Below are 12,294 nucleotides of genomic sequence, written 5' to 3'. Positions count from 1 at the left end.
ACATAATTTACCAGTCCTTCAAGAGCTAATGTCCTCTTAGTGTCCTTTCCTCCAGGTGAATATACCCAAATCCTTCAATATTCTCTCATTTGACCTGATTTTCATGTACCATCCCCAGCAGCTGTCCCACAGAACCAACCTCCTCTCTTCTAAACATGGCCGTGCTTGTCAAAGTCCACTTTAAAGTGTGGTGTCTAGACTGAGCTCAGTCTTTTTCTGAAGACAATGTTGGGTTTTTACCCCAACTTGGTCAATATCCACATCCAAAACAATGCCCGTTGTGGAAAGACCCCAATCATAACTACAGTGCTGCCAGCCAGGTCCCATTCATGGAGTCTCTGTTCTCAGAGAACAGGAAGAAAGGAGGGAGAGAAGAGGACAGTGGTTCTTGAAATGATAAGATGTAAAATCTCCCTGCCCAGAACTCCCCTCAGGCATTAGTGACAAGTCTAAATTACTAGATTCAAACAAACTCCCCTTACCCCTCCCTTTAGTGTCTTTCTTAGGAAAGGGAAGAAAAAAATTTTTAATGAGCTTGCTGATGGTCCAACACAGTGCTAAACAAAGACCTCAACCACAAATTAGGGGTCTTCATTGTACAAACTTCAAAAGGTGAGGAAGTGGGTCCACCAGGTGAGGAGGGCAGGACCACCAATGGCCTCAGACTTTTTTTTTTTTGGGGGGGGGGGTTGAAACCTTTGCTGTGACTATGTATAAAGGAATGGTCCCTTTTATTAGACCAAAAACCTACTCCCTCCCTTTCCCAGGTCCTGCCTTCTTGCTGTTCTTGCTGTTCCTTGGAAGAAAGCCACCCCCTTATAAAGCAGAAGTCATTTCCACTCTGACATAACCCTGACTGATGCATTAACTCCTGCAAATCTTTCAAAGACCTGGTGCAAGGCCCCTCCCCTCTGAAGTCATTTTCCTACACATCAGACTGGATTAAAGGAAGTATTTTAAAGCCAAAAGATGGCAGGCAGAATGGAGAGGCTCATTAGGAGGGAGAACAACAACAACAACAAAAATGAGTGTGAGAAGAGGAGGAAAACCTGGGGCTGGGGAGAAGTGTTGCCCTGCTTTTTGGAAATCCTTTGTACTCCCTGGTCATAGGAGGAAAATAAATGAATAAGGGATTCCTTATTCTTCATAAGATAGCAAATCTAGGACTGGTGAATGACTCCTCTAAGTTGTCACTGCAATTTAGCCGCACTTTTCTCCCTCTGGGTGCACAAGGGGAGGAGGGAAGAGGGGGAACTCTTGAACCCCTACAGAAGTCACATCTACATTGATCCTCAAAGTTTCTTGAGGGTCCACATGGTCAGACACCAAGCTGAGGGAATACAAAATATAAAGATGATCTGGCCATGATTCCTTGAAGGAAACAAGCAAACAGATGGAACAGGGGTCGCTGAAACAGGGGAGTATATAGGGGTGGTGGGAACCCAGACCAGTGTGTAACCTGGGGTAATCAAGACTTTCCTGAGGCGACCTTTGAGTTCTACTCTAAAGAACCTTTGTTCCATCCCCTGCTCTCCACTACCCCTCAGCAAGTTGAAGCAACAAGCTTGTGAACCTGGCAACTGTGGCCAGGAAGCCGTGGCTGCTGGGGGATTGCAGGGCATCTGAGAAGGCAGCATAGGAGGAGGAAGGGAGTGGTAAGAGAAAAGAGAGGGAGAATGGGGAAGGGAGGTGGGGGAAACGGAAAGGGAGAGGGCGGGAGGGAGAAAAGAGAGAGAGAGGGAGAGAGATTTGAATTTCCCATCTGGAAGGGGAGCAGTGGCACGTCAGGGCCCGGCAGAGGGGCGTGATTGGAGGGCGCCTTCGGCAGCCGCCCGCGGCAGGAGTCGCGGCCCCAGCTCGCCTGGCGGAGTTACACGAGGCGGCAGCAGGAGCTGGAGTCGCAGAAGGAACCGCCTCGCTGGGTCCGGCCGAAGCCGTGCAGTGGCTCAGACGGTTGCGGAGACCGCCAGGTCGGTGCTGGCCGCTGGCCGGGAAGGCGGAGCTGGGCTGTGGGCAACAGGGTCCGGGCTCTTGCCTAGAGGCCGCAGGGCAACCGGAGAGCTGAGGAGTCCGGCTTTCTGAAGGACAGCTCTCTAGGACTGCTAGGGCGCCCTAAGGGAAGACAGCGGCGGGATGCCTCCTGGGCGCACTCTCGTGGTGCTGAAAGGACAGCTCCTAGCAAGCTAAGGGAAAGGAGTGAGGAAAGGGAAATTGGAAAAGAACCGAGGGCCCCCCCATCCAGAGAGTCTAACGCAGACTGGAACAGTCGAGCTCCCGGGGAGTCAGGGCTGCCCCGATGGCGGCGAGAGACTCAAGTCTGAACCTAGAGAACAACTTCGAACTCGCGGGTGGGAGTGGGGGCAGCTGATGTACTTCTGGCCACTGTTAGCCCGAAGCCCTACAGGAACCTTTTGGCCCTAAGCAGGAAGCCGCCCTCCAGAGTTGCAGTTCGGGTTTGGGCTCTCCGAGTGAGTCGGAGGACGGCGGCTGGGATGCGAACAGACCAAAGGTGGAGGGGAGGAGAACCTAAAGCCTAGCGTTGGAGCCAGGGGTCAAAGAAGGGGGGGAGCTATTTGTCCTCCTCCCTTGAGACGTCTAGGTGTGGTACACAAGTGCGATGTATGGGGTCAGAAGGAATGTTCAGGTCATTCCACGCCGCCGGACCCTCTCTGCCTTCATCCCAGCAAAGTTTGAGACCCGGCCGGGTCTTGGGGTTGAAACCGTGTGATGGGTGAAGGGAGCTCTGAAAGGCCTGTAGGGAGCTCCAGGGCAAAACTGATGGGTGTTCTGGACTTCGTGGAGGACAGAGAGAGGGGCACCGCGTTCCTGCCCCTCTTCTGGCCAAGGAACGAAAAGACCCCACCACTTCAGCTTATATAGCACCTCCTCCACACACCTCCTTTCTCCTTCCCCTCCCCCAGTGTTTCTCCCTTCCAGGGGCAAGGGAAGGGGTTATTGGGATTGGGTAGAGGGACTTGCCCTGTCTCCGCCACCCGCATTGGGCTAGGGTCCTCTGCAAAAAGCAAATGAGTGTTGAATTGAGTTGTGGTGAATATAGCCCGGACTTGAACCATAAACACAGAAAAATAGGCACAAGGACAAACACTGCAGGTACTCAAGTTGGCTTGGCTGATGGCTGGGGCCCAGTTCCGAAGGCTGCCTGTGTAGTTGTCTCTGCTGCCTTCGAAAAGGGACGGGCTGGAAGGGAGTCAGGGAGGAGAAGCTGAAGACGCGCCTGAATCCGGGGCTCGCTGAAAGATCGAAACCTGGTGCTGCAGCATTAACCGTTCCCGCTCCTCCTCCTCCCCCCCATCCCCCTTGTTGTCTCCCTTCCCCCAGTCCAGTATCCCTCCCCCAACTCCCCTCATCAGCATCAGCACCACCACCACCCTTCCCGCGCTGGGATTCACAGAGGCTTCCTGTAGAACTGCCGAGGAGCTCCTCCTGGCGGCCTGGCCAAACCCTCAACGGCACGGAACCTGCGGAACCTCAACACTCCTACAGGCATATGGCAAAATATCTACACACAAGTCTGCACACACGCTCACGCAGATTTATATGAGGTTGGAGTTTAGAGTTGGATGCACAGGATCCAATTTTGAACGTGTACACTCACACACACTCACTGACACCCAGCACTAAAATTCAATCTGCCAAATATGTCCTGGGATCCACCATGTATCAGGAGAGGTAGTGGACTCTTGCAATAGGAGAAACGAACAAGCTGCAGGCGATGCCCTCAGGAGCTAAGAGGTGGAAGAGAAAGGCACATAGTTGGACAGAGAGTACACAGGCTGGAGGCAAGTAATATTGCCATAGAAAGTGTCTGGGTCTCCGAGGAGGAAGAAGACATAATAATGGAAATTTCAGGAATGGAGGGTTCTTAGAAAATGAATGCTGCTGCTGCTCACAAGAATGATGGTAACTAATATATATCCAGCACCTAAAGGGCCCTGGTGGAGCAACTGTCAAGTGTTCAACTGCAATCAGAAAGTGTAGTCATTCCAATTCAACTGCTCTGAAAGAAAAAGACCTGGCAATCTGCTCCAGTAAAGGTTACAAGCTATGAGGCAGTTCTACTGTCACGTGGGGTTGCTATGAGTTGGAATGGACTAGGTAGCAAACAACATCAAACACCTACTATGAGCCAAATGCTCTGGACTGAGCACTTTATTTGCATTACCTTACTCAATTCTCACAAAAAGCCTTGCTGTTCCCATTTTACAGATGAGAAAGAGTAAAGTCATTTGCAAAAGACCGCTTAGCTAGGATTTGAAGTGGCAGAGATAGGGTTAAAGGGTTCTAAGACTGTGAAGATAGTATAAACAGATGCCTAGGGGTGTTTGGCAAGAACATATGTTGGGGCTTATCTGAAGCAAAGCCACCACATGTAAATGCTGGGGGATGAATGACAAGACAGGAGAGTGCTAGACTGTGTAGGACTGAAGGTCAAAGCAAGGACTTGTCATTTAACAAGGCCATGAGAATCCATTGCAGGGTGTGCTTGCATGAACAGATCTACCCTTTAGGAAGATTAATCGGACAGTCATGCAGAGGATGGATGAGGGTTGGAGGAGGGGCAGAGTTTGAGGTTATGCACAAATCCAGTACCTCAAGGCCCTGGACCAAACATTAGTAGCAATAAAAGAGGAAGGGGTATAAGAAGTATTGTGAAAATACAATCTCCAGACTTCTCCCCCAGAACCTCCTTCTCAATTATAATTTGTCATTCCTTGTCTGCCTCTCCAATGGACTGAATGCTATGAGACGAGGTGCTGAAAATCCCTTGTTCTCTGTAACAGATACAGCACCCAGACAATATCCGGTACAGAGTAGGTGCTCAGAGTATATTTTCAGGATGAGTGAGTAAGTGAGTGAATGAATGAATGAATTTGTTGGGTCTGGAGTTGAGTTGAAACAGTTGGCCTTCAAGGCACACTGGTGGAAAAGATGTTTGTGAAGGAGGCAAGGTTGGCTCTGTGGAAAGATAGATTTGAGATGATCCATGTAGCAACACCCAGCAGCAAGTTTGAATGTGCAGACTTGCAGATTTAGATCATCTTCCCTGGAATTCCAGATATTAGAATTGCCAGATATAAAATATAAAATAAGTAGGTAAAATTGTTAGAGATGCATACTATTGAAAAAGAATGAAACATTGTCAAATATGATGAAGAAGATTTAGAAAGGATAAAAATAAAACTAATTTTAAAACAGAAATGTTTTAATGTGCAGGTTAGGTGAGAGATTTGTGGCTAATGAAGGGCATCGGCCCAATGCTGGTAAATGAAATTCTCAAGGGAGGCAGTGGAGGAGTCGGGGAGGGGGGGAGGTAGGTTATGGGGAGGTAGAGTAGAGATTGCATTGCGAACATGTTCACTTCAAGGGAAATGAATGGAGTCAGTAAAGAGGAAAGAGAAAACCTGTCTGAGAAGTATGTTCAAGACCACAAGAGTGCTGTGTTGTGGAATTCAAGAGGAGAAACAAGAAGAAGGCTGAAAAAGGGGGGCTGTCATCTGCAACATCTGCTGCTGCCAAGATAAGGAGAAAGAGAAGGGCTGTGGACACACTACAGGGTCTGGTGTTTATAAAATGACTCTGCTAGGACAGTTTCAGTGGCCAGGCAGAAGCAGTAGGCAGATCCCAAAGCAATAGTGCTTGGCTGAGACGGGAGGAACTAGAGAGCCCTCCATCACAAAGCTCAAGGATAGAGATTAAGAGAAAAGCAGGGTCCCTTGGAGGATGTAGCAAATGGAGGGTCTAAAAAGGACATGTAGAAAAGAAACTAAAGACATGAGGAAGACAGAATGATGAATGAATCAAGAAGGAAGTATAAGGAGAGATGGCAGATAGATTGACTGCCACTGGAAGGAAAGAAAGACTCTTCCTCATGAACTAGGAGAGGAGTTTGCAGGAGCTAGCATCAGTCTTTTTGATGATGATAATAACCACCATGTACTGAGTACCCATCATGTATACAATAATATATTCCACAGATTGATTCTATAGAATAAATTGTATACTTGTAGTGTTACAATCTTCACTTTATAAAGAAACTGGAGATTCAGAGAGGTTATGTAAATTACTTACCATCACACAGCTAAAAATGGCAGATTTGAGACCCAACTAAAGTGTGCTTGACCCCAGAACCCATACCCCTTCCACTGCACCATCTGAAGTGGTAGGGAAGCCACCTAGTGAAAGCAATGAGTTGAAGGAAGTTAGACCTTGAGAAATCAGGGACTGGTTAGGTATTCTGGACTGAGTAAATGGAAAGATTGCTTAGCAGTGGAGAGGACCATGATGCAATTGCACAATAGGCCTTTGGAGTGGACTCAAGAAGCATAGCTAAATAATCCCAACAGATTAAGCCTACCTGAATGAGAAGGATTTGAGCATCAAAAAGACTCAGCCCTTGAGTACTGGGGGTGGAAGAGTGGGGAGGAGGGGCCAGAATGAAATGAATATTTGTTGAATGAATACATGAACTCAGAAGAGTCTGGAAAAGAAATGGTTTGGTGACAGTTGAAAGGCACCAATGGGGCATCCAGAGGGAAGTGTCCAGGAGGAAGATGAATGTATTTATTGACTCACTTGTTACCTATTCCTCTACACATACATACACCAGAATGTAACCTGCATAAGGGCAGGATTTTGTCAGTCTTATTCACTGTTATATACCCAGTGCCTAACATATTGCCTGGCACATAGTAGGTGCTCAACTAATATTTGATGGATGGTGTTCAACTAATATTCAGGAGCTTTACTTTCCACCTGTACAAATGACATATAGACCTCTCTTTTGGGCTTCAGACTCATACTTGATGGATAAATGAATTCTGAATGAATGAACATAGGCATCTGAAGTCCAAAAGAGAGGTCTGGATGTCATCTGTACCGATTGTCACTAAAGCCTCTGAGATGGATGAGCTTCCCTAGGGAAAATCTAGCCAGGAAAAAGAGGCAGTGACAAGGATGGAGGTCAGAAGTCTGGGGAACAAGCTTATTTAAGAAAGAGGAGGAAAAGAAGAGCCAACAAAGGAAAGAGAAAGAAGAAAAAGAGCAAGGGGAGATAAGGGGTTATGGGAAGGGAAGGATTTAATCACGGAACCAAGGGTGGAGAGGGACTTAAGGATACATACAGTAGGGTAGCCAGCAGTTCAACTGCAGCAGGACTCCTCAAGCAGAAGCACTGAAGAGTCTAAAAGAACAGCTAGACCAGAGTTATCTAGCAAGCTAGGGATGGGGCTGGAATGAAAGCCCAGGTGTCCTGTGGACCAATTTGAAGCATTTCAAATTACAGTCTTAAGTCCTCTACCACCACCTGGAAATTCCTTGAGCTCCATGTAAACACAGAGTAGGAACCTAATAGTTCCTGAAATCATTTGATGCTTAAATTGTTCCTTTCCTGTTCTTAGAAATGCAGTCTTTTCACAATGTCTTCAATCAAATAACAACAACTGATTGGTGAGCTGAGCAACCTTCAAGCTTAGAATTCTGGGTCAGATTGAGTTCTTCTGCATTTCCTGGAAAGCCTTATTCCTTTTTGGATTGTCCTTATAAATATGCATTCAGTGATTGCTAACATTTTTTTGTTGCAAGTACACACCAGGCACTTGATCAATATCTTCTCTCCTCCTTCACACATCTATACAGGGTAGTCTTGACCTCCTCCACTGTACAGAGAACACACAGGTACTCACAGCCAGTAAGCATTGGAACAGGGTTTCAAACTAGATATGTCTGGTGCCAAAGCCGACAAGGCTTATTTTCTTTCTACTACCTAGCAGGTGGTCAGATTATGTTGTTGTTGTTGTTAGGTGCCATTGAGTCGATACCAACTCATAGCAACCTTATGCACAGCAGAACGAAACACTGCCCAATCCTGGGGCAACCTCACTACTGTTGCCACGCTGAGTCCATTGGCCAATCCATCTCCTTAGGGGTCTTCCTCTTTTCCTCTGACCCTCCACCTTACCAAACATGATATCCTTCTCCAGTGACTGGTTCCTCCTGACAATATGTCCAAAGTATGAGAGACGAAGTTTGGCCATCTTGGCTTCCAAGGAGCACTCTGACTGCACTTCTTCCAACACAGATCTGTTGGTTCATTTGGCAGCCCATGGCACTTTCAATATTCTCCTCCAACACCAGAACTGAAAAGGATCATGTAGAAGTCCACAAATAAGCTGTTGGGTGCCATAATAAGGAAAAATCTCAGTCTGCCAATGTATTTTCTCATTTTGAAAAAAATGAGGGAAATTCATCATCAATGAACAGCCATTGACCTTGAGCTCAACCTGGTTTTAATATCCCTCCACTATAACCATCAGAATAGTTCCATGTTTACATCGTTTGCATATTAAAGTCCTATTAAGATTTTCTTTGGAGAAATTCTATTAGGCAAAAAAAAAAAAAAATTAATAATAGTAAATTTTAAAAATCACTATAATAAAAATCAGTGATTTAGAGATAAAGCAAGGACGACTAACATTAGCAGGGCCTCTACAAAGCCTGTGCTAGGTATTTTGTATTTTCAAAGCCCCCCAAAAGAGATTAGAATGTCTCCAACGCCCCCATGTATAATTTTAAATTCAAATAAATATTAAGACATGAAACACAAAATTTGCATGTATGCTGCAATAAAAATAACTTATGTCTTCACTGGTTTAATTTCAGAAGTCTGGATCTGAAAACCAAAGCTGGATGTTCTGATTTTTTTTTAAAAAAACAGGTTTCTGACTCGCAGGTACCCTAAGTACATGGCCCAATGTCTGTCACAGACCCAGGCTGTAATTCTCTCCAATCTTCCTAGGACCCCTGGGAATAGAGACATTGCCTTTTCTGTTTCCTCATAGAGGAGGAAACTGAGGCTCAGGGTAGGGAAGTAACTTGCTGACTTGCAAATGAGTGAGGGTAGTGTTAGCACTCAGCTCTGCCTCTGGCTTCAAATTCCAGATGCTTACCAATACTCATTGGAACAATAGGGCTAAGATGAAGATTTTAAACCAGGCATCAGAAGCCATGTGATCAAACATAGGTGCCTGACACAGAACAAAAAGGCAAAACAAAACAAACTTATTGCCAGTTGATTCTGGCTCATGATAATTCCATGTGTTACAAGGTAAAACTGCATAATAGAGTTTTCCTGATTACCAGGGTTTTCTTCTGTGGTGCCACTGTGTGGGTTGGAACCACCAATCTTTTGCTTAGTTGTTGTTATTGTTGTTAAGGGCCGTTGAGTGGATTCCGACCCATAGCGACCCTGTATAGGGTTTCGGAGAAACAGGCTGTGAGCCTGAACCGCCGACCTTGCATATCAAACGGCTTTGCAGTCTGCCGCATTAACCCACAGCGCCACACCAGTAGGGAAGTACAAACACTTTGCACCACCCAGGAACCCCATAGCACATAGCAAGTGTTCTGCAAATAGCAATTTTCTTTCTCCTGGAGTCCTGACACCAGACTGATAACCCTCTGGTCCTGAACCACGCTGTCCGCCTAACTCCACTGCCTTGCCCGCCAAGAGGCTCCCCATCTGATCCCCAACTCCTCTTTTGCAGGTTGATACATCTCCCAGAGCCAAGCTTTCTGGGAGTGCTGCATGTGAATTCGGCCGTGGGCTAGAGCACTAACTAGAACCAGCAGCATGGACTTTGTCATGAAGCAGGCCCTCGGAGGTGAGGCCCACACGCCCCCAGTTCTTACCAGCGGGGCGGGGGCGGGGGAGGGATCTCAAGGCGTCCAGGACCTCCACCCCATCTCATCCTGAGCCTCTGACACTGAGCTGACCCTTCCCGGTTCCCTTCCACCTTACCCCTGTAGGGGCCACCAAGGACATGGGGAAGATGCTGGGGGGAGAGGAGGAGAAGGACCCGGATGCACAGAAGAAGGAAGAGGAACGGCAGGAGGCGCTACGACAGCAGGAGGAAGAGCGCAAGGCCAAGCATGCACGCATGGAGGCTGAACGTGAGAAGGTCCGGCAGCAGATCAGAGACAAGGTCAGCAGCAGGCAGAGGGAGCCGGCTTGAGGGGTAAAAAGCAAGCCCTCCCCAAGCCCCAGCCCGTGATTCCCTGAATTCCAGCTTTTGTTTTAAACTTATCGCCCTCTGAGCCTCATTCTTCCCATCAGAAAAATGGGCGTCACAGGAGCAGCTTCTTCGGAGGATTGTTGTTGTTGTTATTGTTAGTTGCCATCCAGTCAACTCTGGCTTTAGGTAACCATATGCGCTACAAAGTAAAATTGCTCCATAGGGTTTCCTTGGTTATAATCTTAATGGAAACAGACCACAAGGCCTTGGACTCAAGGGTGGCAACAGTAGTGAGGTTGGCCCAGGAGCGGGCCGTGTTTCGTTCTGCTGTGCATAAGGTCTCTATGAGTTGGTACTAACTCGATGGCACCTAACAACAACAACAATAACAACCACTAAGGGGGTGGTTTGAACCAGCAGTCCAGCCCAAATGAAAGGGTTCTTATGGGGATCAAATAAAGCATACTCTAAAACTAAAACCAAACCCATTGCTGTCCGTTCCAATCCCACTCACAATTACCTTAAGGTTTCCAAGACATTTGTATCTTTATGGGAGCTGACAGCCTCATCTTTCTCCCTCGAAGTAACTGGTGAATTTGAACCGCCAAACTTTTGGTTATCCCTAATCCACAGTGCACCTGGGAGTTCCTTATGCACTAGTTGTTGTTGTTGTTAAGTGCTATTGAGTCAGTTGCGACATATAGTGACTCTGTATAGGGTTTCCAAGGAGCAGCTGGTGAGTTTGAACTGCCCACTTTGCGGATCAAACCTATGTTGCAGCCCAGCGCATTAACCCATAGCTCCACACCTGTTTGCTGCCACGGGTCCACAGTCTCCTGCTGAAACCCTTGAGGCCCATGGGTTTGGAATTTGTAGTTAAAGAATTTAGACAAACACTAGACTGCATAGAACCTCTGTTACTGTTGCCTATCATTCCCAGTGGGCTGAGGTTCAGGCTGGGACTATACCCGGGGGCCAACCCTGTGTCTGATCCCAAACACTGCTAGAAGATATTCTCCCATCAGTTCAGGGCAGGTTTTGCCACTAAAATTTGCCTCCAAACATATGGGGAAACTTTCATGGGCAGATCTTTGGGGATTTTGAAATATCAGATCATGGGCGTTGAATATCATCATGGGCATTGGGCATATGTGAATTTTAGAGGAAACCCCAGGCACAGTAGCCTTCTTATTGACAAACAACAAGACACCATTCCAGAAGGAAGGCACCATTGTCCCCTTTTTATATATGAAGAAACTGAGGCTCAGGGAATTTTCACCGGTCTGCATGGCCCCATTCTCTGCTTTCCCTATTCATGCTGGGTCTCTCCCCTTCCCATCTCCAGTATGGACTGAAGAAGAAGGAGGAGAAAGAAGCTGAGGAGAAGGCGGCCCTGGAGCAGCCCTGTGAGGGGAGCCTGACCCGGCCCAAGAAGGCCATCCCAGCAGGCTGCGGGGACGAAGAGGAAGAGGAGGAAGAGAGCATTCTGGATACGGTGCTCAAATACCTGCCCGGGCCACTGCAGGACATGTTCAAGAAGTAACTGACCCTCCTGCCCCCATCCCCATTCCACTTGTTACTTTTTGGGGGGGTTCTTTCATTTTTTATTCAGTTCAGTCTCAGTTCTGAAGGGGAAAACCTCAGTTGGCCTCTGCCCCTCTTCCCTGGCCAGGGGCTCCTCCCCTCAGCACTCCCTCAAACCCTCTTCATCTCTAGATATCATGCCCCACCCAACTCCCAAGTAGCTTGAGAAAGAGAAGATGGCTTTTCCCTTGCAGAGGGTGCTGAACCCAGGCCTGAAGGCACTGGGGGGTGCCCTCAGGAGGCCCAGGGTCCTCGCTGGTGTGGTAACCCCAAATACATTCCTTCATGCTCCCCACTGCCAGGAGGACCATTGTCCCCAGCCAGCCAAAGTAATGACACATTCCAGCCCTGCCCAGCATGCTGGCCTTTGGCCTCTGGCCCTCAGTTGGCCTCTAGGTCAGGGTGGGGGCTCTGAGAAGTCTGGCCCTGAGGAAGGGAGTCAGAGTAAACCTGCCCCAGGAGGGCACAGCCGAATTCTGGCCAGGCCAGGGTCTGGGCAGGTGACTGCTCTTCTTCCCTCCCCCTGGAGGTACCCAGTGCAGGAACCTCCTCGGAGCCCCACCCAGAGAGGCACAGCCCCAGGCCAAACTAGTCCCTCCAAATGGATCCTCTTTGGACTTTAACTTACTGTGGAGGGGCCCCAGGGCAGGACATCCCTGCCACCTCCCCCCCAATCCCA

At 48.0% G+C, this 12,294-nt stretch overlaps 1 protein-coding gene across 1 annotated transcript; it reads left to right on the top strand.

Moving 5' to 3' along the window:
- The first annotated feature begins 1,759 nt into the window (after nt 1-1,759).
- CPLX2 (complexin 2) lies at nt 1,760-11,590 on the top strand. The gene is made up of 4 exons (XM_006873478.1): nt 1,760-1,970; nt 9,564-9,680; nt 9,826-10,001; nt 11,377-11,590. The coding sequence occupies exons 2-4, from the start codon at nt 9,650-9,652 to the stop codon at nt 11,572-11,574; spliced, it is 405 nt and encodes a 134-aa protein (XP_006873540.1). The 5' UTR covers nt 1,760-1,970; nt 9,564-9,649; the 3' UTR covers nt 11,575-11,590.
- Nucleotides 11,591-12,294: the final 704 nt, after the last annotated feature.

Source organism: Chrysochloris asiatica, unplaced genomic scaffold (genome assembly GCF_000296735.1).
Source record: "Chrysochloris asiatica unplaced genomic scaffold, ChrAsi1.0 scaffold00242, whole genome shotgun sequence".
NCBI classification, from domain to species: Eukaryota; Metazoa; Chordata; class Mammalia; order Afrosoricida; family Chrysochloridae; genus Chrysochloris; species Chrysochloris asiatica.
Note: the sequence above shows the minus strand (reverse complement) of the source record. Positions and strands in the feature narration are given on the sequence as shown.